At 37.7% G+C, this 26,586-nt stretch overlaps 2 protein-coding genes across 52 annotated transcripts in view; one reads left to right on the top strand and one right to left on the bottom strand.

The window, feature by feature from the left end:
* The window catches only part of RALGPS2 (Ral GEF with PH domain and SH3 binding motif 2), a 109,209-nt gene that overhangs the window by 48,634 nt on the left and 33,989 nt on the right, over positions 1 to 26,586 (top strand). For all 50 annotated transcript variants that reach the window (XM_086902159.1, XM_086902130.1, XM_086902170.1 and 47 more), the window contains 2 exons: positions 1,105 to 1,197; positions 5,268 to 5,394. In XM_086902159.1, the coding sequence (XP_086758285.1) occupies positions 1,105 to 1,197; positions 5,268 to 5,394 (220 nt within the window). The remainder of the gene's footprint in view (positions 1 to 1,104; positions 1,198 to 5,267; positions 5,395 to 26,586) is intronic.
* ANGPTL1 (angiopoietin like 1) lies at positions 8,011 to 26,585 on the bottom strand. Of its 2 annotated transcripts, XM_023931719.2 has the most exons (6): positions 26,159 to 26,560; positions 19,977 to 20,019; positions 18,812 to 19,667; positions 13,710 to 13,903; positions 11,986 to 12,256; positions 8,011 to 11,009 (listed from the first exon to the last, which is right to left on the bottom strand). In XM_023931719.2, exons 3-6 carry the CDS (start codon positions 19,635 to 19,637, stop codon positions 10,822 to 10,824), a joined length of 1,479 nt encoding a protein of 492 aa, XP_023787487.1. In that variant the 5' UTR covers positions 19,638 to 19,667; positions 19,977 to 20,019; positions 26,159 to 26,560; the 3' UTR covers positions 8,011 to 10,821. The 2 variants fall into 2 exon arrangements, with proteins under 2 accessions (XP_023787487.1, XP_023787488.1); XM_023931720.2 differs by lacking the exon at positions 19,977 to 20,019 and having other exon boundaries at positions 26,159 to 26,585.

Here is a 26,586-nt window from a genome sequence, read left to right as displayed (position 1 = left end):
TTTTGGCCTTAGGAAGCTCATGAAAGGCTTCCTAAGCAAGAGGTAAGCTGAGTTTCAAGTAAGACAAAAGATTTCCACCATTTTTTTAATAGGAAGGGTTCCTTATTTTTTCATGCTGGAATCCTAACCTACTTTGGCAAATGTTCCAAATATATTAAACAAGATTTGCAATAATGTGATTGAGTATCATTTCTCCTAAGCAAAGTCTCTCTGTTAGGGCTAAAACCTCAATTTGAGTGCACTGCACCAAACATGAATGGAATTTGGATCTCTGGGAGCTCACAGCTATCAGAACAACTGATGTTGCAGAAAAACTTCAGGAGGAGCATTTTCCTCCAGACTGTTTTTAAGCTTTCAAGACAATAGTACCAGTGGTTACCTGGCCAAGGCAGCAGACAGTTTTGGAGACAGAGGGAAAGGAAAAAAGAAAAGGGAGGGAAACTCCAAATGTGTGAAAAAATGCACTCAATCACAGTGTTTTGTAGAGAGTTTTTAAGGGAATTATTTTGCTCTAACGTTTTTTGCTGTTCAGTTTTGATTGGGTTGTTGCTTTCCACTAGTTAGTTGTCATATCCCAGAAATGACCTTTCAGTGAGAGGAGTACTCCATGTATGTGGCTTTTGAAATTTACCTCCTTGATTTCATCCTGCTAATATATTTTTTGGGGGCTTTGATGTAGCCTTGGAAGTTGCATAAACTTTGGGTACTGACATGATTACATCATGCATCACTGGGTTGTCCTTTCTGGCATGTTGTTTTAAAACACTATTGAATGCTATGAAAGGAATTTGTTGGGTTTGAATGTCAGAAAATTTCTGGCACTTCTAATATATTCCCCGAGATGTGTGTCTATATAGATATTTTTAAGGGTTCTCTATGGGCTATGAAACAGCTAGTTAGTCTAATCCAAAACCATAGAGATGCAGTAATGAAAAATTAGGAGGTGCCATAAAAGTGGCTGTGTGCAGAGCAGTTCACTGTAACACTTCATTTTAGACCACGCAAGATTTCTGCATCTTTATATTGTTTTTTATTCTGTATTCACTATTGACAGCACTTGGAATATTCTTTATTGTTATTATTTTTCTCTTTTTTTGTCCTCAGAAACTGTATGAGCTGAATAACCTCCATGCTCTTATGGCAGTGGTGTCAGGTCTCCAGAGTGCTCCCATCTTCAGGCTGACCAAGACGTGGGCGGTAAGTGAGCCAGCAGGATAAGGGAGTGGGGATCATTTGTTCTCAGGTAAATACAACATCCTGGAGCTTGTTTTCAAGGGTGCAGCAGTTGCTACAGAAAGCTTTAACTTTGTTCTGCTGCATGCATAATGCTTCTAGTTCCTTTGAAGTCTATGGTTTCCTCTTAATTATTTTTTTTTTTCCATTCTGCTGTAGAAATATTTTCCTCTGAAAAATAGTTCCCTGCAGATTCTGCTAAATGCAGAGGCATCTCATGTGGCCAGAAGCTATTTTGTATTTGGTTGCTGGAAAATTCTGAATGCCAAAGCAGGTCATACTTTAGTCATTTAGGGGTTTATGCTGTTGGAATTTTTTTTATTTTTTTTTTTTGCTATGGAGAGCAGATGTTCAGAAACTCTTGATTCAGTTTCCATAAAGAGATTTGTTGTTTCTCTGACTGATAACTAACTCTAGCACTTTTCATTGTCATTTCATAGTTACAACTCCATTGGACAGTATATTTGTAGTTCTGCCTTTGTACAGTTGTGAAAGGACAGTATTCTTTGGCATAATTTATTTGTCATCTGTTTTTTGACAGGCATTAATATTATTTATCATTGTAATCTTGATAAGAATATTAGGAATTACTTTTGCTCATTGATACTTTAGAGCTTAGAAAACAGTCCTTATTCCATATATATTCCATATATTGTGTCATTTTTCAGCTCTTTCAGATGAATGTGACTTTCAATATGGCAGAATAAATCAGATGACTGAGAAGCTCCTGTGCAAGGGATTCATATAAATAGATTACTAAAAAAAGCAGAAAACTTCCACTGGACACACATCCTTGGATGTTGCAAAAAGTTTATTTGTCTGATAACTGTGTGAAAATGTCATTCAGTTGATAACTATTCACAAAATTGAATATAACTCACTTCTGCCAAGATACTCATCTCGAATTCTGGTCACGTTTTACAAATGCACAATTAAGTTAGACATTGCTTCCAAATACCAAAAATCTCTCTGAGGAAATATTAGTGAAATTAACACTTCAAAATGATCTCAAGGAGAGCTTCTGGTTTTCAGATTTTATATTGAGGAATTGATGCCTCAACAGTTTTATGTAACTGTGAGGCCAAGTCAATTTTTAAATCTCTTTTTGTACACAGCTCAAATCAAATGTAACTATTACCATATATTAATAATACCCACATTAATTACTACCATGATGATACCATTCAGATTTGGGAGTCCCCAGGTTCTTTTGATGTTTGGTTGTGCACTAGTTTGCACTTACAAGGTTTATTTGTGTGCTCTTGACATTTGTGTCAGTCTTTAAAGTTTATCCCTCTTCCAACCTCTGAAATTCCAGGTAACTTCTCTCACATTTCTGCAGGTGTTTGATCCTCCTGTAATCCCAAGTGAGTCTGTGCTTTTCATCATCTTACATAAGCCTTTGCACATTCAAGTTGCAGGTTAGCTCCCAGCAATGTGCACTGCAAACTGATTTAGTTGTCCTTCTCTTGGAAGTTCAGCTTATAAATTCCTGAAGATAATTTTAAGCCTTTGGCTTTCTATATACTAAAAGCAAGAAAAGGTACATCAAGCCTTTATTTGAATCATGAAGGCATTTGGGTAAGTTACACAGGAACCCTCCAAAAACTTCAACAAGGAAGAATTTCTTCTGCATTTCTGAGATGGTTTCTAGCAACCCTCAATCAACTTGATTTACAGAGTCAGGAAAATAGCTGCAAGTATATTCATTCCCTAAAAAAAAAATATGGTTGGAATCTAGAGTTGAAAGGAGCCATTAAATACTTGCTTGGTAATCTAATGTTCCTAAAAAAGATGAAATTCACGTCTTCTGACGATATGTCTGAATTTGTCTGAAATTTGTCTCGCTCATTGCCTGCACACACTCTGAACTCTGGAGAATAGTAAGTGCTGCTTTTAATGTGTAATTTGCCCCATTCAAAACTTGAGAAGAATTGTGAGCCTTTCCAGGAAAGTTCATTGAAGAGAACTATTCAGCTTCTCTCCATTTAATGTAAAGGAATTCTAGATGATCAGTGAGGGTTTGGGCAATGAAGCAAATACTCATTAAATATGTGAAGTGGGGTGAGCCAGCATCCTGAGACCTCATCTCTTCTTGCTGGCATTTCAAAAAGGTTGTATTCAGTGCTGGCACACTATAGCTAGAAAGCCAAGAGCAATTTAGAAGGCTTCAAGTCCTTCCCTGCTGTTATAAACTGTCAGCCTTAGCTTTTACTGTCTCTGCATATGTACAGCACTTACTTACTTACTGTTCTTTTCATCAAAGAGACAGAAGAAGAAACATTATTTAAAAAAGAAGCAGCTCCAAAACTGAAGGACTTGAAAATGGCTCCTCACTTGGCCCTCACAGAAACACTTCTAATGTGTTTGGCTTCTCTGGACTTTTCTGGGTGGAGGCATGGCATGAACTGGCCTACAAGTACCAGGGGAAGGCATACAGCTTGTTACAAGATGATCCAAAGAGCCTGAAAAGATACATCAGACGTGAATGAGAGTGTGCAAATCACCATGTTGTGAGGAAAATGCAGTTAATTTCATTCAAGTTTGAACTCAGGCCATTATTATATCTGCTAGTCTTGTCTTACCTTTCAGTCTGCAAAGGTACAAAAAACTTTCAGACCTTAAGTGATGGCAGAATATTTTAGATTATTATTAGAAATAAGCTAGTCCGGGCTGATAAAACTGGAACCTGCTTTGATATGATGAACTTCAAAACATAAATGTCAAGTTTGAGTGGATGGAAGGGAGTCCTGTCAGTCTTCTGCTTCCTTCTCCTGGGGAAGAGTCTGCAGTTCTAATGAATGCAGATACTGTTCATTTGAGTATTGGAACCAAACCTAAATTAAAGATGCAAATTAATTGCTGGAATGTCAGTGATGAGTATATCTTGGGAGACAATTAACAATTCACTTTCAACTTGTGGCTTTCTCTTGAAAGCCAGTGTTTAGTTTTGTCTGTCCTCATGAAGACTTGGATATGAGAAATGGAAGTAAAAATAAATTATTTCAGCAGTGTATTTACAGAAGGGAGATTTCACTTCTGTCAGGCTCACCTAGGTTGATCTTTAACTGAAGTAAAATGGAAATATGCGTAGAAATTCTGACCCTTGTAATTGCATTGTAGGGGAAAAGTTATAACTGGGACTTGGAATGCTGAATCTCCTGCCAAAATGTTTGGTGGGAACACCTTACACCCTTTGTTAAATTCTGACTCTGGATTGAAGTGAAGATTTTGAGGCAGTTTTGCAGCAGCAGTTCAGCAAGATGTTTGGAAAATATCTTTGCTTCCTTTCCCCATCCTACAAAGAGAGCCTGGTTCTTTTTAGTTCTGTCAAAGGAAGGGACTGGGGGCAGGAGGAATGGATAATGAAGGAGAACCATGACTTTTGAGTATTCTGTTCAAAGTGAACATTTCTGTAATATTTAGAGCCAGTGAAATTGCCAGTTGGCAGATGAATTCAAGTCCATGAGCCTTCTGTAAAAAATCATAGATGAAATCCTTACTCATATCTAAGATACAGCCCATACAAGCCACTATGAAGAGAATTGACTCCATCCCAAGCCAAAACACTTGTGGATAATCAGTGTAAAAATGTTACTGGTGTGAATATTCCTGATGTGGACAGCACATGAAGTTGTGATGTGTGATAGCTAGATTCATTTTTTGATAACTTACATTGTTGCAGAAGGATCCTCCAGGATACCAGTGTTTTTACCTGCTTAATGTTTAGAAGTATTTTTACATTTGACACCCAGAATTGTTGCTTTTCTTTGTTTCTTTCTAAGTTTTTTGAAAGTTCTAAAACTTTCTAAGTTTTCCTTTTTAAGGAGTAAATGTGATGTTGTTTTGAAGAAGTTGAGTTTTAAAAAAAAAACACAAACAAAAAAAACCCCAAAACCAAAAAAAAACCTAGAAAAAAACAGCACAGCAACAACAACAGGGAAATGGAAATCTATGCTTGTAAGGGTAAGAGAGGAAATCATAATGATCAAACTTAAACTCATCTGGTTTTGCCTTCGTTTTTCTCTTCCTAGTTACTGAGTCGGAAGGATAAAGCCACCTTTGACAAGCTGGAATATGTTATGAGTAAAGAAGATAATTACAAAAGGCTTAGAGACTATATCAGCAGCTTGAAGATGACTCCTTGTATTCCCTACTTAGGTAAGCTGTAGCCTGTTTCTCCAGTAATTACACAAGCAAAGCACCATTTTTTTTAAGCATTCAGGAAACTCTGGGTATACAGTGGAGAATCTACAACCCAGAGGTGATTCTGGACACTGTATGTGGCAGGACTGAACCTCAGAAAGAAAATACATCTTAAAGCTCACAAACACTGCAGGTTTTAGATCCAGTGTCAGTTTTCTAGGAAAATACTTTGCCACATGTTGTACAGATACAATGACTTCTGGAGAAGTACTTCCATTGTGATGCCTGCTACCCCTCCTAAATATTAAATACTTGGCTGTTCTAGGAATGGTGGCTTTTCATTTATGTGAAGCTATAAATCACAAGCCTCTGAGAGAAATAAATATAGATCTTAGAGTTAGGAACATGGTAAAATCTGGTGGTATTGCTGCATTTAATATACATCAATGTGACAATGTGACTAGATTGTTATAACTGACTCAGCCTTGTGGAATAATTATTAGTAAATTATATTCCTGTGTATCTAAAAACGAGATAAATGCATTTAATATGTGTTGGTTTTGTTGTCAAGCTAATTTAGTGTTACTTAAACTAAACAGACATTAAAATGATAAGTGTGCTGTTTTCAATGTAGCTTTTGTTTCATGAGATGTTGGTAATCATATAAAATTAATTCTTCCTATTTTTGCAGATAATAACTTACACTTGAATTCAAGATGAGCTCTTGAGGTCTATTAAACTGTAATCTCTGTTCCTGAATTTTGATACTTCCTTTATTCTGCTGGGCTGTTAACTTTTCCAGGATTAATTGGTTGAATTTTGCATGCTTGCTATAGAAATAGAAAAAATATTTCACTGTGGGAGACCAGATTTTAATGCCCTGTGGTGTTTCTTATTCAGGGCCTGAACTGAAAGGCACAACAATGAAAGCAAACATTATGTAATGTGTTGAACCATGGAGCTTTTCCATCTTGTGTACATGGACAATATAGAGATTTGATCCATTGTTCTGAAATGCTTCTTAGGCTGGTGCTTTTTACCCATATGCCATGATTTTTGAAATATGAAGACAGCATCAAATTGTTTCCTTGCTGATTGTAAAAATCACAAGCCAAATAATGGGAAGCAGTTTTTAAGTTTTATTCAGTTACAGCTGTTTTCCCCTTATAAGTAGCAGCTTCTTGTCTAACTTTTATATTAGAATAACCCTGGGACTTGACTTGATAGTTTGAAGTGAAATAGATAATTTTTTTCTGTTTAGGAAGAAATGCTCTTTACTGTGACCTGCTGTAGTTAAAGCACCTGTTGTGATCTGGTTTCATGTGATACCAGTTCTTATTAGTGACATAAGGAATGTCCTCAAGCTTTTTTTAATTCTCCGAAGGAATAGTGAATTCCCACTGGTCCACTCCCTCTAAAATTAATTTTATGTGGTTTTAAAAAGTGGCAAAAGAAAAAAATTGCCTTGAGCATACAGTAATGATAAATCTGGATCCTCTTTGGAGGATTGATAGTTGAGTCCAAGTTTTCTCATTGGATGAAAGCTTTAATCTCTGCTAAGACCTGAGTAGATTTGTTATTTCTTCAATTTCCTTCCCAAGGCATTTTTACTGATGTAAGAGTCATTTAGAACGGAAGTAACTTAAATTTCTTGTTCACATACTGTTTTAAGCTTATCAGTAGCAGGTTACAATTCCTAAAAGGAATACTTCTGCTATAAGATTCTGTAAGGGAGTAGTGCTGCTCCTTGTTTCAAACATGTAGCAAAGCCTACCTAGAAGTCTGCAGATGGAAATGGTGACCATGGCACGTGCAGGGAAGGGGATTCCTCAGAAGGACCATTCGCTCTCATGGTAAAAGGAGTAGTGGGGGATTCTTCACTCCTGGTGGGGAGAGCCAGCAGCTACCTCAAAATGCCCTTTGGAAGAGTGAAGAGCATCAGAAGTGCCACACAATTAAATTTGCCCCTGCAAATCCCCTGTAGAAGAAATACTGGTCGTGGAGACCTCTGTTTGGAAGGTCATAGGGAAAGTGAGCATATAAAAGGATTTCAGCTGGAATTTTGAGGATGGATGTTTCACATTTATACAGCCAAATACCAGATGTGGGTATAGGTTTTTTTTTTCATGGACATCTTGGCCATAAGAGAAAGCTTAAATGCTTTCTTGGTGTAGGTTTTGCAATAGGAGCAGAGCCATAGAAGTACAGATTGTTCTTATTTCCACAGCTCACTCTCTGTGGACAAGACAATGATGTGTTTCCACATTTAACTGGGGTGGGGGGGGAAATAAAAACGTTTCTCAGCTCTTTGCAGCAATGACTGTGATGCAATTCCAGAATTCTAAAAATGCAGGTGAGAGCAGCACATCATCTGTGTGGACCCACCTACTTAAATGTGAGTGTGAAAAGCTGTGCAACACCAATAAAGATGTTCAGCAGCAGGCCCTTAATACACATTATAGGAAATGTCATCAGTGTTGCATCACCCAGGCAACTAAAGCAGCCAGAACAAAGGGGAGTTGTGTATGTGACGTTATGTTTCACCTTAAAATAAAACCCTCTTCTCCAGGGGATCTTATTCCAGAGTTCTGATCCATTTGAGATTGCACAATAAAACAACTGAGCCATATCTTAAGAAGTAAGATTTTTATTTAACTAAGCAGCACTACCTTGTGAGAAACTTTTCTTACAGCTGTCTTTGAGGAGTGATATCCAGAAAGAGAAAAGCTGAAAACAGGTTATTAAGTATTCATCTGAGGCATATTCAGCTGCTTCAGTGATAGTGCTTGCAACAGATTTTGGAAACAGAGGTGAAAACCATGTTTCGGGTTTCATACAAGTTGAACTTTCTTGAGGTCTGCCTGGTTAAATTTGGACTGATGGTAGAGGAATGCTGAAGGCTTTATCCTTCCCAGACAGCTTCTGCATGCCAGGGCAGGAAGCCTGAGGGATGCTACAGCCTCTTTTAAAAATCTTCCAAAAGAAAAGGAGTGAGAGAAAACATCAAACTTTTAAAGTCATTCACCCTGCTTAGAAAATTCAACCCAAAAGCTACAAATTGATAGAGTTGCAAGCATTTGAAAGTGGATTATTGTGCAGAGTATGAAACAACCCCAAAAAGACATGCTATGCTTTCCTTCCTCATAATTTTAAATTGTCAACTTAATCAACTCTTTCCTGTCAGAGCACAGCATTTGTACAGTCCGAGGTTTCTGGGTGGATTTTTTTTAGTTAACGTCATCCCACAGCCTTAAACTGGGGAAGGCTCACTTTTTAAATGTCAAATATATAAGATTTAATTAAAAAGCTGAGTGCAAGCTAATTTTACTTTGGGGTTTCTGCAGAGTACACCTTTCACTGAGCGCACTGAATAAACAGTTTTTGTAGCAGGCAAGAACTTCTTGGGGTAAAATACACTCTCTGCCAAGGAGAGAAAATCTGCCAGTTGAATGAACTAAAAACTATAAGAAGTGATCATTAAAGGAATGTTTTGGAGGGCATTTTCCTTTTTTAAAGTCTACCTGAACTGCTCTTCTATCCAGCTACCATAGATAAAAAAGGACAGACTACAGAGAGTCTGAATTTTAAGCATTTGCAATTAAAAAAATGTTTTGCAGGACACTCAATCAATGAGGTCTGTATGATATTTGTAACAAACAAATATTCCTTATATGAAGAACAATTTCAGAATTGTAATCGTAAACATTTGTGTCAGTTAAAATTCTTGGAATTTGGGAATGGAATATACCAGGACTGATTCCCCACTGCTGCCAACCCCAATTAAATATTGGTGGAACTGGCTGGCTTTGATCTCTGACCAAAGATTTAACTTCAAGCCTTGCAGCTATACATTATCAATGAAGCTTTATCTCTATTTCAGAGAGTGTGTTCTGAAAGGAAAATGCTGTATTTTCTCCTCTGAATTGTATACAAGGCTTTGTATAGTAATTTATATTGACTGATTTAATTAACAATAATACTAAGTTACACTTTTAGCTATTATGGTTTCTTATTTTAAGTAGGGACAATGTTCCTCAAAATCATGAAGGCACATATGAGTTGCTAAACAAATACAGTTCATAACAGCGTATTCAGTTTTGTGTAATATAAAATTAAATTAGGTGACCTGTGTGGCTATAAATGGAGTTATTAAATAATTTTATATAACAGGAAGAAAGCTTTAGTTCAGAGATCCTGGTACCTAAAGCAAATGTTGTATCTAATTTTGGAAATACATTGTTTTGAATCAGCGTGTGGTATAGCTTTTGTTAAATGTTGGGAAAGTATTTTCTAATTAATTTCTTAAATTACATATCGGTTCCAGTGGAAATCTGATATCTAGAATCTAAAATTTAGTATAGACAGTGTCAAAAGCTGTATAGGTATATAGAGGGAAGGGAAATTTGTGTGTCATAAGAGCAGTCCAAGTTTGGGATGTCAGGGAGGACACACTCAGATCTGATTTCTAACCTTTATTTTACTGTGGGAGCAGAAAGCTGTGTTGGAGGAAAACTTCTACTATTCAGAGTCTTATCTCAATTACTATGTCTGAATGGTTGGTCAGCCCACATCACTCATAATTGGAGCAAGGACGTGTCAAGTCATGATTTTAATACCAGGACTTTCAGTTTTGCCATTTAAGTTCAAAGTTTAATTAGAAAGCTCAAATATGGAGGTCAAAAGTAAAAAAAGTACCAAGTTATTTGATTGTCTCAAGTTTATCAATAATTTCATACAATTCATTTTCTTATGCAAGGAACATTTTGCCTAAATTTTTGCCGAAGATAGGACTTGCAGATCTTAGCAGTGTAGAGAATTCCCTAAGAAATTTTGTATTTTGTGTTAAATTTGCCTCTTCATTTTGAAATAATTATTTGTTGCAAAAATCTTCCTCTGCTGGCAAAGATAAAACACCTCCAATTTTTTATGTAGGTTCTTGGAGTAAATATCAAACAGTAATGTGAAGTCAGATTTTTCACTATAAGTAATACCAACATTTTTAAATAAATTGTTAAATAACTAATCAATTTTCACATTAAAGCAAGACAATGTCATTTCACATATTTACATATAAGGGTTGAGCTAACCTGAAAAAGCATAAGCTTTTTGAATGGGAAAAGCTTGTATCTTCTCAAATATCTGGAATTTTTTACCAGCTTTGACTGCTTACATGAAGCATGTTGATCTTGAGAAAAAGATAAATATGCTTTGCAAGCACAAACATCTGCTTTTGTGAATGTGTGTTTAGAAAAACACTGTCACAGTAGAGAAGGGTCCTAATAAAGGAGAGGGGAACATGACAGGGGAAAGAAGACAGGAAAACTGTAGACCTGCTTTTTGCAGGGGCAGATTGTGCAAAATAATGATTAAAAAGTAATATTTTATTTTTCTGGAGCTCAAACACTGAGAATTTTATCTGGGAGCACTGTGGGATTTTCCTCCTCAGTCTATAGGTCTGATCATCATCTGAACTGCTTTCAAGGAGTAGGAACCTCCCCGGTACTCAGCCCAAAATATTCCATCCTGGTACTTGCTCCTGTAGTGGCCCCCTCGGTACCAGACACCGTTGAGGTTGGAGTGGGCGCACGCGTTGTACCACCAGCCACCCTTGTGGAAATGAGCACAGTTTCCTGTGGAACAGAATGACATGGGTGAGCCTCAGCTTTAGGCAGCAGAAATGGAGATTTACTAAATGTTTTCATATTGTGGCTTATTCTCAGAGGCAACTTGGAAGTACTTCATAGCCTGTTGTGGTTGCATCTTGCTGTCCTTGCTAAATCATGAATTCTGTCATAACAGCAGCCATTGCTGGAGGGGGTGGTTATTGACATGATCTTTAATGTGAAGCTGAAAGTGAAGGAGAGAACTCTTCTCAGCCTGGCAGCACTGCTTGTCCATGAGCTAACACCCAAGGAACTCGGATTATGTGCTGTTTGGAAATACTCAAGTGGAAGCAATGTGAGTTGATACAGCCCTGAGCAGCACGCAGGGCCACAGTTCCACAAAGAATTGCTTGTAACTTGTGTTTTTACTGTTACAGGCTTGTCTAAGAGTTTGCAGGATTTGTCCAGCTTTATGGTTATTGACAGCTGAGGAAAACCTGCTGAAGTATTGCACTCCCCAACCTTCCTGTTACTGCAAGGGAAAAACTGGAGGATATAAGAAAAAGGGAGCTTTGAGGAGTACAAAAACCAAGTGATGTGCCCCTTTCTTAAGTATTGGTACACAACTAAACCTCTGCACACTTGCAGTTCCTTTCATGCTCTTCAGAGACTTTAGTTCCTGGTGATTCTGTGGCAGCAGCACTGCTCAGAGATCACCTGGACAGATTTTTTGATTGCAGTCCCATGCAAGTGATGAGCTAAACAGAAAATTACTGCAGAGTATTGTCAGTGAGGGTGATAGATTTTGAATTTCTGACAGGTGTAGGGGCTCAAAGGGGGCCCTGCCAATGGGGTTTTTTTATCATCGATTGAAAGCATCTTCCAATGGGGTAATTTTATCAGAATTCACGTACTTTTTTTTGTCCTATGCTGTATATTTTGAGGTGGTATCACTGGTGGAACATACATTACTCACTTTCCACAGCCACACTGCTTTGCTTACCTGAATACATGTCCCTGTCCCTGTCCAGTGTTGTGAACTGCTTTCCATTGTGCCATATCATGGAGTCTCCAGCGTTGCCCTGGTACGTGCCCAGGCGCAGGCGGTAGAATTCGCTCTCGGGCTCCAGGCGGAAGCTGCTGTACTCTGCGTAGACCTTCTTGTTGCTCCAGTCCTCCAGCTCAATCAAGAGTCTGTAATTATCCTGATTGGTGAGCATGTAGATGTTTTCCAGTCCCAGCCAGTACTCTCCATCAATGTTCCCAAATCCTTTCTGTTCAAAAGAAGATTGGAAGGTGCTGATAGCTTAGTTTTCCGTGTTTGTTAAAACAGGCATCAGCAGGAGTGGGATAAACCAGTGGAACTTGGGTACTGAAAGCCTTCAAACTTCTGAATTACTTCAACCCATGCATTTGAGTGCTTTATTTTGCTGCACTGGGACTGCTAAACTGCATGAGATGCTGCCAGCACCGGTAATGGTGGCAAAATATCTCTGTTCTTGCCGTCCTCCTCTTCTTGAGATAAAGGGAGACAGAATAGGGAAACTGAAACAATATTTCCTGACAAAGCTAAGGGGATTTGTAATAATGGGTGAATAATGGAATTTTAGGTTATAATTCCAGGTTGAAAAAGTCTCAGTATTCAAGGTAAATAACTTCTTGTTGCTTCTGTATTGCAGCTGGTGTTGTTTTTTACTGTAAATTTAATCACGCTATTCCTCTGTGTTCTTTACAGGATTTATTAGAAATGAAACATAGAGACATCTTTTCTTTCAAATCACAGACTACCAGTGCAGTAGCTGTGAAGTGACATTTCCTATCTGCTGTCTGCTTTCCCCAAGTAAACCAGTGTTGTTAATGTTTAGCATTGCGTTAGGGTTAGAATATTTATGATTGCTTTATGAGGCACTCCTTAACTGCCTTAAAACATTTTATAACATTTAACAACTCCAAAACCAACCATGTACTGCTCTGAGAAGTAAAGACTTTGCATAATTGTTTGACTATTGAATAATTGTTTTGGTTATTATTGATTTAGGGATTAATATTTGAACCACAAAATTCCAAGAATGCAAGAAGCAAAAATCCTCACATTAATTTGTGTCCTATATGTAATTATTATTACTATTTTCATTATTATTTCCCCAACCAAATGATCTTCAGATTTTCTGTTTAGCATGTAATTATTCCAAAGCAGCATACTCTTGTCATCATAGGCATTCTGCCTGCTAGTGCATAATATCACAGTAACACACAACAGTTTGGTGATTTCGTTTCACCAGCCTAACATCTTTAGAAATCTAACCTAAATTAGCATATGGAGCTTCCTTTAATTCATTATTAGGACTGCTTTTAAGTTGAGCCCTCATCCAGCAAATCTAGTAGTTTGTTTGAATGAATAATTTCACTGGCAAAGTTTGCTCATTCATAGGGGAGACAAATGAAGTTTCACAAGTACTCACTAGTTCTCAGTGTGTTAATAAAAATCATGTGTTCAGTTAGAACTTGGTAATAAATGACTTCCCAGCCACTGTCTAGAATAACATGTCTCCCAGTTGTGTTGTGCATTACAAACCCAGGCTGTCTCAGACAGGTTGTTTCATACAAAATTAACAGTGCACGGAGGGAAACAGGACATTCCCACTGAACTATGTTTGCCTCTGAGGGATGATCACACTTTTCAATTATCTTTCTTTGCCCACTGATTTTCTGTATTGTAGAATTTACCTTGTAACTGTCCCAGTTCCTGAAAAAGTTGACAGATCCATCTGTCCTCTTCTGGATAACTGCCCATCCTCCAGGGTCCAGGCTGTTCTCACACCAGAGCTGCATTGGTTCGTTGCTGTTTTCGGGTTTGATCATGTAAATCCCGCTGTTGGCATGCCCAGCTTCCCTGGCTTGCTGGCAGTCTTTGAATGGACCTTTTGGAAAAGAAATACTGTGCAGTGCCCATTGTCCAGGAATATTTTGTAATGGAAAGTCAGTAATTCAATTAAGGTATAAACCTACTGTGGAAAACAGTGCAAAAAGTTGCTGTCTGAGATTAATTATATATATATATATAAATAAACATGTCAATATCCTCTCTCCATGTATTTTTTAACAAAAATTTCATTTTGCTAGACAAATAGACTTTGGTGACCAACACCTGATTTTTTTTGTCTGCTGTGGGAAAGATTTGTAGTCTGGCTCTTGATACTGAAGAACACTGATTTTTTTTTCTTTTCATTAATTATTTTCTTCTTTTTCACAAAAGGTGGACATTAATTTCCTTCATTTTCTGGTGCATCAGTTTGAAACTGGTGGAAGTAAAAACCAAAACAAACCCAGGATACCCAACCAACCTTCCCTGTTTCTGAATATGTAATAGTTTGAGAGCTGCTTTAACAAATATTTACTGCAAGAGCCTACAGACATGGAATTCAGTCAGAGAGAATTCTTACATTGCATAATTTTCTGCTGTTATGTACTTAGCCAGTTTGAGGATTAGGCTGTTAACTGTGGATAGGAATCTTTTTAAGTTTCATGTGTCATCCTGGTGTGATGTGTGTAGATGAAGAAAATAAGTAAGCAATGGAGAAGGATTTTTGAGCAGCTAAAAGGTCTCTTCATTTGTTCTCAGGGCTGCAGTTGCACAAAATTGCTGTTGTTGTGAGTGCTGCTTGAAAGCTCTGTTTTAGACCATGTGAATAGTGGTTTTACAAATAATACTTAGAGAGGACCATCTGGTAATTCTCTGAGAAGGATGCTGCTTACATGTCTCTGAAAACCTTGCATAGTTTGCCTTTCAGTTTTTGGTAATGTTTTTATTTTCTGCTTTTTAGAAAAAAATTAGTTTGTGTGTCATTACTTCAGCTGTTTTAGAGAAACTGGCAATTTACTAATGAAAAGCAAAGTGTGTTCTGATGACTAGTTAGTAGTGGATGCCCTAAATGCATTTGAAAACTCAGCACATCTGAAAATAAATTAGCAACAGCTTTCCTCTCCTTCCAGGGGGTTTATTTTCTCAGATCTCCTTGGATATTCAGAGAGAACCCATCAGTCACAGGAACAGCTCATGTGCAAAGCAGCATAGAAGATACTTGTTGAGGTTATTCTTTAATCAAAAGTAGAGGCGGAGGGAAAGGGATCTTCACTGCAGATTAAGCTTGTGTGAAAAAAACAAGCTGAAAATCACGCTTAGATTATCAGGTAGTAGTTGCCAGTTGGACAAGTATGTAATTAGCAAGAAATCTGTAAAGCATAATTAGAGTGCGTGAAGCTTGTGTAACTAAAGAGGAGTATTTAGAGCTTGTGGCTGTGACAGGAATGGCACAGACACTGAGCCATTGCTGTAAGCATTGCTGCACTATCAGGATGGAGATGGCTTTGTCATTCTTCCAGTTCAACCAGTGGCACTTTAGGGAATAAATAGTAGCTTTGGTATACTAGTGCCTTTTTCCCTCTTGTTCATAATTAAAATTCCCATGTAGATTGTGAATATTTAAGAGTTTGTTGAGAGGATAGATAATTTCCTGGACTAAGCTGAGTCTCATTCCCATTCCTTGAACTGTCTGAAGTAAATTTGGATGCTCTGTAACTGAACAGGGATGTTGTTCCAGAAGTATTTCTGTAAAAAAACTATTGCTTTAGGAAAAGTATAAACAAATAAGCTTTATATTTTGTAATGTTAATTGAATATTAAAAATAGCTTAATTAGATTTGCTGTTATCTGGGTGTTATCCCACGTGATTATCACTGGAGGAGGACTTGAGCACTCGTTTTTCCATGAGAGACCCAAGCAAATGTTTGGGGTCATTTGAAGTGGTTTTTAAGGCAGACAGAATTGTACCAGCCTGTTTATGTAATACTTGGGTCATTTCTGGAGTTCAGCTGGCTTTAAGTTCACAGACTGCAACTCATCTGCTTTGATGCTCAGCTTTTTCTGCATGTATTAACATAAAGTAAGTTGTGGTGAAGGTAAGAGACTTCTGCTCTGAATGTAAGGAAGTCCAACCTACCCCATAATTTTTGGTGTATAGCCTTGAATCTTCTTACTGAAGTAAATTCTTTGTTAAGTATAATTATTTCGAGTTCATGTTATAAGAACTGACTTTGTTTAGTGGAAATACTGAGGTTTGTGAAACTGAGAGATTCTCCACAGTGCTGGTGTGAGTGTGACTGATGAAAAAAGCATGATTTTCTGTTAAAATCTTACAGGTTTTATAGTTTATGTAAGGAATAAGTATCTCATTCCCATCTAGTCTTTTGTAACTGTGTACACTAAGTCACTGAGACAGTGATAAGTCAGAAATACTCTGAGAAGATGATCTGTTAAATATTTCACTTCCAAAATTGTGGCTTAGATGTATGATTTAGTGCAGATCATATTCTGTGCTAAATTAAATGAAGTAGAGGTGGAAAGAGATTAAATATTTCAAGTTGAAAGCTTGATAACTTGATGGCTGACTCCCATTTTGAAATGCCAAATATTATCTTGGGCAGATGATACAGAAGTTGTGCTTGTGTAAGTTTCATAGAGAGGATTTTTAGGGGCATTAGTAGAGGAAAAGTCTGAAATAAAATTGGACATATATTAAAAAAATAAGCTATATTGCTAACCAAGAAGTATTAGAAATTACTTTATGGGGCAGGGTGTGTCTAATTTTCAAATACTTAGCTAACTTGAAACTACTTTTTCCAAAAATAGTGGCAGTAATTTTGGGGGGGTCACTGGTTTTTATTCCAAATATTAAGGTAATCGTGACAACTACAATTCACAGGTCCATTAACCTTCCTCAATTTTTAGAGCAATTTTTGTACAAAATAACCACCATACTCAGAAAACAGAACTTCATCCTTTTGTTACCCATATATTTTGCATTTTTCTCTCTACTCAAAATATTCAGATGCACATGGACCTTTCTGACCCATCTGCTTCATGCAAATATTTGTGAGGAGGTCCAGGTATTTATTCTGATACCAGTCTTTAATAGGCCTATTTCTAATGGAGACTGTGGTTTTCATTGGTCTTTTTGGACATCTTTATACATTATAAAAAATCTTTATCTTTTAACCATAAAGATGTTTCTTCTATGACATAGTTATGATTCTGTGCACCATGAAATCTGTTTATATTAATTGTAAAAATCAGGGATGTAACTTGGTATTGTGTTGGAATGTCCAAGTTTTGGTTGTGACGACTGATGCTCTACCAGCTGTAGCAATTCTCAACCCTCCTTTTCCCAAGCACTGCAAGAAACTTCCAACTCAAGAACCTAGGATTAAAGGAAGGTGAATAATGTTACAATAAGCTTCCTAAAATTTCTTTGTGTTCTCTTCCAAAAAAAGGATTCAAACTCTGAACTTGTGGAGGTGGAGGTGTCAGCAAACACCAGGAAAGATAATTTAGAGGATAATATTAGTATCTTAGTGCTATTGCCTCGTTTTCTATGTGCAGCAGGCATGTATTGAGAAAAAGATGAGTTTAGAACAGAACCTGGAAGTGAAGGTTTGCTGGGAAGCAGGAAGTCATGGCTTTTTTTAGAATTATATTTGTGCTGTCTGAGCAGACATCAATGCAGTGCTTTGATATGAACTGTTTCCTTTCTGTCATGATGTGCCACTGAAATCCGCATGACATCTGGCGTTTTGCTTGGGCTCATGCCTGAATTTTCTGCAGACCTTGAATAAAAATAGTTGTTCTTTACATCAGCAGCTGGTTGGGTGTAGTGCTGTGGAACAGTCACAAATGAATGTTTGGCTTCATCTTAGGAACTAAGTTGAACTTTCAGCTGTGACTAAAGGCAATTTGAAAGAAACAAAAACAAAACAGCCACCTAAACCCAAAACCCCCCACCAAACCCATTTGCTGTGCTAACAGAAGCCAAGAGCAAGCACTCAAAGGGATGTCTGAGAAAAACTTGTTTTTCTGAATCCTTGAATTTTTTTTAAATAGCAATTCTGTCAATATTTCAATAAAGTGAGAAAAATTATAGAGTTCAGGGCAGCTCAGAGGTAGTTAATTGTCTTGTCACTAATTTTGATTCCTAGTGATACATGAATTTATCTAATGACCTAAAGAGTGTAACATGTGAAGATGGGATATGGTCTCCTGAATGTATTTTCATAATATTTATGGTTCAAGTTTAATTTGCCATCCCCTACTGACAATAGCTTACTGGGAATGTAGTTACTGATTTTAAATTTTCAAATCTGATTGCCTCTAACTGGATCCATCTTTGATTCAATTATCCTTTCAAACTTACCACTCTTGAATATTTCAGCTAAACACTTAGAGACTCATTGCATGACTCTGTTGGTGGATTTAGATGTTCATTTTAAAGCAGGTCAGAAGAGAAGGATGAAAATTCTTCTAGTAGAATTTTCTTCTGACAAATGTAAGTATTAAGGACAAAAACTTGAAATTAATTAATTTGTTTATGATTGATTAGTTCTTATTCACTCCTGCCAGCTATGGTAACATGTAGCTAGCAGGCATCATCCAGGAAATGGGTAAATATTAGAAAGTTTATGCCAGTACTGAATTTTCATATTTTCATAACTCAAATCTTGCTGCAGAGGGAACCCCCAGCACTTTGTGCCTTGAAGGTGAGTATTGTTCAGATTGAATTTCCGAATATCGGCCATTTCCACAAATTCATCTTAGGGAGATTTAGGCCATTTGGCAAACTAAAGCTTTCCCTGGGAGGTAGAAGAGGGAGAGAAAATCAGGAGCAAGAGCGAGCTGTACCAGTACTTTCAATTCTCCCTTCTGTTTTTATGGTCAGGACAGCTTCCCTCAGAGGTGGAGAGATCTCAGGTTAGATAAATAGCGACAGGTAACTCACCCTCGTTAATCAAAGCCAGAGGTGGCACTCGGAAAGGACTCTTTGTGGGAGAAGTGGCGGGGTCAGGGGGTGGCCGTACATCTCTGTCCCGGGGGTAGCCGGGGTCTCTCTGGATCTCGTTGCCTCCCAGCAGCACGGGAGTGTAGGGCTGGCTGTTGGGGATGTGCTGCGGCACCACCTGCACGAGGGGCGGCGACCCGTGGGGGTCCTGGCGCGAGAAGATCCTCAGACACTGCTCCTCCAGCAGTGAGATAGTCACAGACTGGTTGTTCACCAGGTCAGTTAGCGCTGCGTATTTTACTTCAAGCTCCTTGTATTTTGTTGCCATCTTCAGCATTTCCGTCGTGACGTTAAGGACTTTGTTTTCCAGCTGGGAAAGCTCAAGCGAGTTGTCGCGCTTCCGAATTATCTCGTGCAGGAGTTGCATGTACAGTTGGGTCACACGAGAGTTCATGTTCCGACTTTCTTTCCTCAGCAATTTCACTTCGTTCACGATGTTTCCGTCCACGTCCACCACCAACTGCAAAATGTCGATCTCCCGCTTCTGCTTGGACAGCACGTCCTTCAGGTTCTCGATGTCCATCCTGGTGACTTCATCTTTCCTGTTCCCAGTGCCCGGGCCATTCGTGTTCACGCAGATTGGCCCTGTAATTTTTTGTTCTGGGACCAGGAAGGTGTAACCACATTTCTTCCCTTCCTCTCCCCTGTCTGCTGAACGGGGCTGCCTCTGCTGGGGCGTCTTCCTCGGCACGGATTGTTCCATGCAGCGCCCGATAGACAACAGCAGGAACGGCAGGACGCCCAAAGTCCACCTCAATAGCTTCATTTTAAAGCAAGTGGGACAACTGTCAGGAGCCTGTTGAACAGATAAAAGATAAAGTCATTAAACCAGAGGCATAACTAAAGCTCCTGGACTTTTAAAGGGCCTAAACTGATGGGTTTGCCATGCTTGCATCTATGTAGCCAAGCCTTCAGAATCTCTTCTGTGCAGTTAGATTCCATTAGATAGCTGGCTGTTTTGAGCAGCAAACACTAAGATTTTGATGCAGGATTTAGTAAAGGAGTTGTGGCAATGGGTAAGTTTTCAGAAATAATATTTTTCTTAGATTCTGTGTTACACTCAGTGATCAGTTTGACTGCTCAGATCTGTGCTCAGAGCAATTACCTGCACGAGGTTTTAGAACATGGAGTGCTTGCAGAATACCTTCCTGGAAGAGAAGTAGGGAGATGAAGTTATTTATATAAATGTTGGAATTTGGATCATATAAGCTTTTCTGGTCCTCCTTTAGCTTTATATATAGATATATATATAATTTGTTAAATAGTATATACACACTGATTCATATATACACCCATTTTTCAAGTTTATATATACACAGTTTTAGTAGACTTGAAAAACGCATCTTTAAGACTATTTTTGGACACGAGTGTTAGGCAGGAGAAGACAGGAGATTAGATATTGTTGCAAATACCACAAATTACTTATTCAAGTGACTTTGAATTTATAAGGAAAGCTTAGAACATGTTTGCTCTGCATGTTTATTTATTTGGTTGCCTTCAGATGAACATCTAGAATTGTTGTCACACTATTTTTGTATCTTTGAAAACGTCTTTATCCAAATAATGCTGAAGTATCAGGTGTATTGTCATTATAAATACCATACTGAAATGTTTCATTCATCTTTTAAAGAAAACTGGGAGTTTCTTTTAACTCTGATGAATTAAAGTGCAGTGATAAAGATCCAGGAACGTTTTTTGAGACGTGTTTTTTCAGCTTTAAATATTTGAGATGATAAACAAAGGTAGCACTTAAATAAGGAAAAAACCCTTCATTTTTTATGGTTTGTTTGCTTTGTGAAGCAGACAATTTCTTATCTCAGCTGTTGAACTGGCTTTCCTTTCCAGACTCCATTTGCAAGCCTTTGGGTAGCCTTTCTACAGTGGCCTTTGGATAATTACAAAGAGAAATACATTAAGAGCAGGGAAAGTTAATTACCCTGCTGTTCTTGCTATGTCCAAGTTTAAGTGTATTTGGCAATGCTGACACAATGATCCCAAAGGAGAAGCAGAGCTGTGCTGCTTCCTTTACATTCACATTACAAATGATAAGGTGACTTTTGGGTCAGGTCACTTTTCCCAGTTCTGTTACTGGCTTTAATATTACTGCAAAAACGGTGTCTGCTCAGCCTCAGGAAACCTGTCACATCTTTATTTTTTGGCTTCACTAGGAGCAGTGGTTACAAGCTTCAAACCATGATGTGCATGCAATCAGCTAGGAATTCTGCTTAAATATTTAGTAACTTTTTGTTATCCATTTGTCCGATGATTCTATTGCAAGCCCTGCTTCCAGAAGGGGAAGAAAACACATTTAACACATACTAAAAATCCTTTCTTACCCTGCATAAATGGGGGGAAGCATGTAAGTTTGCGGAAGTTTATTTTAAAATACTTCCCTTAGTTTGTAGTAATAGGTATTTTTGTGTCTACTAGCAAATATTTTTATCAAATCCAAAACTTAATAGTTTTGTTAATATTTCTCTCCTGTTTAAAGGAAAAAATAGTTAGGAAAAAGTACCACTTTTCTTCAGAGTTTGTTGTGTGTTTTCTTTGGTAGTTTCAGACATTAAAAATACTAATCAGCTGGACATTGCTCAGATTTGGTGGTTCATTAGGTTAAATGTTCACATGCATCGTGGGCAGCACATGGGAAACTGGTCTGTGTGTGGTTTCTAACCTGACAAGGGTGAGCTGAATTAATTGTCTGAAGTTTAAAATCTCTTTGTATCTCCTAACTTATTTTTCAATACTTTTGCATTTCCTATTTGCAGATTGAGGGGAGGAGACTTTGAGGCATGTGGATGAGGATGAAGCCATAGTGCCAGTGCAGTATTTTGCTGTTTTCACAGTGTATAATAGGTACTTCATAGTCCAAGAAAGTGAATAACATTTTAATTCTTGGGAGCTTTTAAAGACCCTACAGAGTTACTGAAATAATGAATGACTGGGGATTTTTCCCCACAGTGGCACATTTTCTCCCTGAAATACACAGAACTTAAATGAATCTTTCAAAACAAAGCACTTTGCAGCACAGTCCACATTCTAGCCATGTATTCTACTGCAGTCTGCTTTCTGAATTTCTTCTAATATTAAATGTGTTCATTTTAAACTTTTACCCTTATGTGTTAAAGTTTCAAGCTCTGTGTCTATACATGTGCTGTCAGACACACAATTCAAGTGTCTAATACAGCATAGCCAAATTCAGAAGCTGCATAAGGTTATGCCCTAGAATTTGAAATGCAGAAATACCTCATAGCAAACTGAGACATTCAGATAAGCAGGGATGAGTTTCTTCTGAAAATCTACCTGGTAGGGAGTGTATATGCTTCTTGGAAATGCTGATGTTGAAAAAATTAAATGTCTTAAAAAGTTGCTTGTCAAGTGTGAGCAGCTTAATGCCTAGCTTGTTATACAAGAATAGGTTCTGAGTAAGATATTTACTTGGAGTTTTAATCAGCTTAGAAGGAAATGAAAATACTGTTTCAGAAATTTCCTGATGTTCTGGGCAAGCAGCTTAAAAAAATAGAAGCTGTTTATCCAAAATATCCCAGAATGATAGCCTAATATGTAAGACCTAAATGACAAATTAAAATTAGAGCTGGGAAATAGTTTTAGAGTTTTAGGATCAGACACATTTTGTCCTGGATTCCCAGGTTTAGATGTTCAGGTAGTGGCAGAAGTGTTAGGAGACAGCTGAGGCTCAGGGATCAGCTCAGAGCCACGGTCTCCATCCCTCCCTGCAGGTTTGGAGTTGCCTTTACAGAGTGGGGCTGCTGGTGCAGACCTTGGAAATGCAGCAAGGGAGTTTGTGATTACAGATAGCATTGCTTTGAAATACATTATTTAACTCTTTATTAGATGTCATTGGTTTTTAGATTAGAATAAACTGTCATTTCAGCTGGTTCTGTCGTGTTTCTGTGCCACCCAGTTTTGGGTCTCAGATTTCTGTAGAAATTCCATTATGTATGTTCTGGCCTGCTGATGTTTTATAGCTTCTGCAGAAGAGAATGTGCAGTTATTCACAGCAGCACAAGCTTCTTCATCAGCTTGTCAGAAACACTCAGAGCTGTGGACAGGACTTCAATACCATTTTATATTTAATGCCATTTCTTCTGATTTCTTTCTTTTCCAGAGTGATCCCTGTGCAAAAAAAACCCCAACTTGCTTTCAAAATTAGTTTTTGATTTATTACTTTAAAAAGTGTTTAAAGGTACAAAATTCTAATTTAAAAGAGCAAAACAGTAACTACTTTTTTTAACTGCTGTAATGCAGACTGTGTTACCCCCCCCAGAAATATTGTAATCACAAGTATAGAGTTGCATGGATCAGGATATGGGAAAGCTGGTATATATTTGGCATTTTTTAGCTTTCTGCACAACAAACTATTTGTTCTTTGTTGTACTTCTGTGACTCATGTTCAGCAGGATGTAAAATTCGGAAACCCACAACACAAATTGGAATCTGTTCTTCCAGAGCTGACCAAGGCTCATTCTCCCTGGGCTGTGTAGGGTGATATGGGTGAGTGTAACGAAGCTGTTGCAGGTAAATGGGAATATAGGATTCCTTTTGTATGGAAAATGCAGTATCAGCACTTACCTTTATTTCAAATATTTATTAAAAGAATATGGTCAAGTGATAAATGCCAGCAGTGCCCTCTTACATGTAACAGGAAGGGAAACAGACTGGGTTCTTTGAGAAAGTAAATTACAACACTGAGGCTAAAGATGCTCTGACCATGACACCAGCTAATCAAGGAGCTCTGGTATTGATGTTACACAGACTTCATTTTCTGTTGAGCTTTGCCCTAGCAGCTGAAATCAATAAACCCAATTATGTTCCCCTATGTCTGCACAGGCTAAGTGAGGATTTTTGTAGCTTTTTTTACCTTAAAACTGGGTCCATGACATTAGAAGTAATACTTATGTGGGGAAAACACTCTTCCTATAGGAGAAATGTTCCCATGGATTTCAGTATATCTCTGTATTTAAGTAAGTTACTTCTCCCTATATAAACAAGTGTTTTTCCAGCAAGTCCCTCTGCCTCTGCTGAAATAACAGGATTACTTTCAATTGCATTGACTGGGATCCAAGAATAATATGTTCTTGGGTTTTGTTCGTCAGATACGTGATGTATTGAGTCACAGAACTCTGCTTCGCAGAGATTGCCATGAATCTGATTCCTTTTAGGAAAGGCAATCTGAAAATCTTTGGGGGGTTTTGAGGTTGTCATTGAAAACGTGCCCCTTTTAAAAATGAGAACTTCTAAGGAATTCTCCGCAGAAGAGATCAGTTAATTTTATCATAGTAGATTTTCTGAAGGCACAGCAAAACTTCATTGCATTTCTAGATTTTTTTGGTGAAGTTTTTTTAGCATGGGGGTTCCTTTGCATTTGTTGGCAGCCACTGTGTGTTTGCAGTGTTTGAGCAGGCAGGTACAATGCAGTGGTGCATTTTGTGTTTGGAGATGTGTGATTTCGGGACTCCAGAGTTCTGCTTAGATACTGAAAATATTAAGCATCTAGTTATGCTTGCTGTAGGCAATTGTACTTCATTCATTGGTGTATAAATTTTAAGAACCAAATCAATAGGTCATGTTACAAAAAACAGAGCCCAGTAAAACAATAATTAAAATCTCACAGAGCCATGTAGTTACTGCTAAAGTTTAAAGGTTCAGAATTTCCATTCTTTCCAGTAAGTTCTTTTTAAGACTTCAAATAGTGTATTTTTTTACTGTACTTCAGATCGTTCTTTTGGCAGAAGCATAATATTAGTATTGCATTATTTGTTTTAAAATAAACATTTCAAAATTTGAACTCCAAAGTTGGAAGGCAGCAAAGGAGAGAGAGTTAATACCTTGTATACAGCCAGTTTATTGCTTTAAAATTATTGACTCAGCTGTTTTCATTTCTGAAGGATTTAGGAATTGTTGTAAGCCATGTAAATCAAACCCTTGGCTGATGATGAATGAATGGAGCTTGGTGTCCAAAGCACATTGTGTGCTTCAAATGGGGGTGGTGGTGGTGTTGTTTAGATGATTCTCCTCCATATGTAAATCAGCACAAAAGGATAGTAAGGAAAAGGGCTCAAGAACCTGGAAAGGATCCATCTTTCTTGTTTATCAAGGCTGCTTCAGACTTTCTTCCTCTGGTAGCTACTAAATCTTAATTGAATTTGTCTTTTGTAACACTTTGTCTCTCCTTTTAGCATCAGCCCTTTCATTCTCTCTTACTGTGTCAGACAGCTTTGAGATCATAAATGCAAATACATCACTTAAGTTCATTTGCATTGTTCTGGATTATTTACTGCATTTTCATTTCCAAGTCAGCAAGAAGAAAGTTTTCTATGGTTTTCCTATGTATAAGCAAGTACTTTTTGATTTTTATCTGTACTTTTTTCTTCTGTTTGTAAACAACTTTCTTGTTTTAATCATTGATTTGCAGCAGCATTCTTCTCCCTTCCTTCCCCTAATGAACTGTAACAAAGCCCTCAATTTTCCACTTAATGTAGTGTTGCTTTGTACACTGCATTTCATGTTTATGAAATGGATCTTTATTTAGAAACAAACTGCAGTTCAGTTGAGGTACAATTAACTGTCCAGAAATTGCTGAAGGAGGATATTAGTGCCTGTTGCAGCAATGTCTTTTGATTTTCAGCTGCACAATTGATTGTCCTACAAACTCGACTGTGTTCTGAATAGGTGTATAACTCTGGCTTCTTGGTTGGCTCTGGGACTCAGGCAACTTCAACTCCTCAGAAGAACCATAAATAAAAACCTACTTGAAACTATACACAATGATTGCTACTTACAGATGTGCATTGATTTGCTTGGGACTTTACACAGTGGTTTTATTGAGGTATCCATTTTCTAGTTCTAGTAATGCTAGATCTATGCTCAGGTGTTGGGTGGAATCCAGCTTCCCTGAAATCAATATTGCCTTCTGGTAGGATCAGAATTTCACATGAGTATGTTCACAGTACCCAAATTACATGCTTAGCAAAGAATCTGGTAGTGCTAATTTTCTGTAACTGTAGATAACAATACAGCTAAACAACCGAAACTTGTTCATCCCTAAAACTGGAACGAGTTAGTCTGTGCTCTTATGCAGTGCCTTTTTTAATTCTTTCCAAAGTCTACCAAATGCCACAAAAATGAGTCTTAATGTTAGTTGTCAAATGTTTCTCAGGCTGAAAGGGATTTGTTTCTTCACAATTGTATGATGAGGGAGATGTATGTAGCATTCAGAAATAGCTGAAAATTAAACTTGTAAGTAAGAATAACTTTAAAACTTACCAAGAAATAAAGTCTTCCAGCTGCTTTGCTTCTGTGGCAGATGGAAAATCCAGAGGCCAAATTGCTTTTGCTTCCTATATTACCCGATGGTGTGGAGTGTTAATCTGCAGCTGGAGCTGAAAACTGCTTTTGTCTTTCTCTGTTAGATCCAAGCTGTATTGAGGAATTGGGTTTCTCCATACGATAACCAAGCTAACCTAATCAGTTTTAAAAAAAGAAAAAAGTAATGCTCCAGTACGTGTTATTCCAGGAGAGAGCGAGAAATGTTGTCTGAAACTGTAGTGTTTAATTCTCACATGCAGAAGTGCTCTAAACCAGCTACAGCTGACCCAGATTCCATATACATCACTTTTGGACAGTGTTTTTTTAAACAAACACACACTCGGCTCAGCCGTTCAGCCCACCTATGATGTCACCGCGAGCACTCG

Source organism: Cyanistes caeruleus, chromosome 9 (assembly GCF_971803275.1).
Source record: "Cyanistes caeruleus chromosome 9, bCyaCae1.hap1.1, whole genome shotgun sequence".
NCBI classification, from domain to species: domain Eukaryota; kingdom Metazoa; phylum Chordata; class Aves; order Passeriformes; family Paridae; genus Cyanistes; species Cyanistes caeruleus.
Note: the sequence above shows the minus strand (reverse complement) of the source record. Positions and strands in the feature narration are given on the sequence as shown.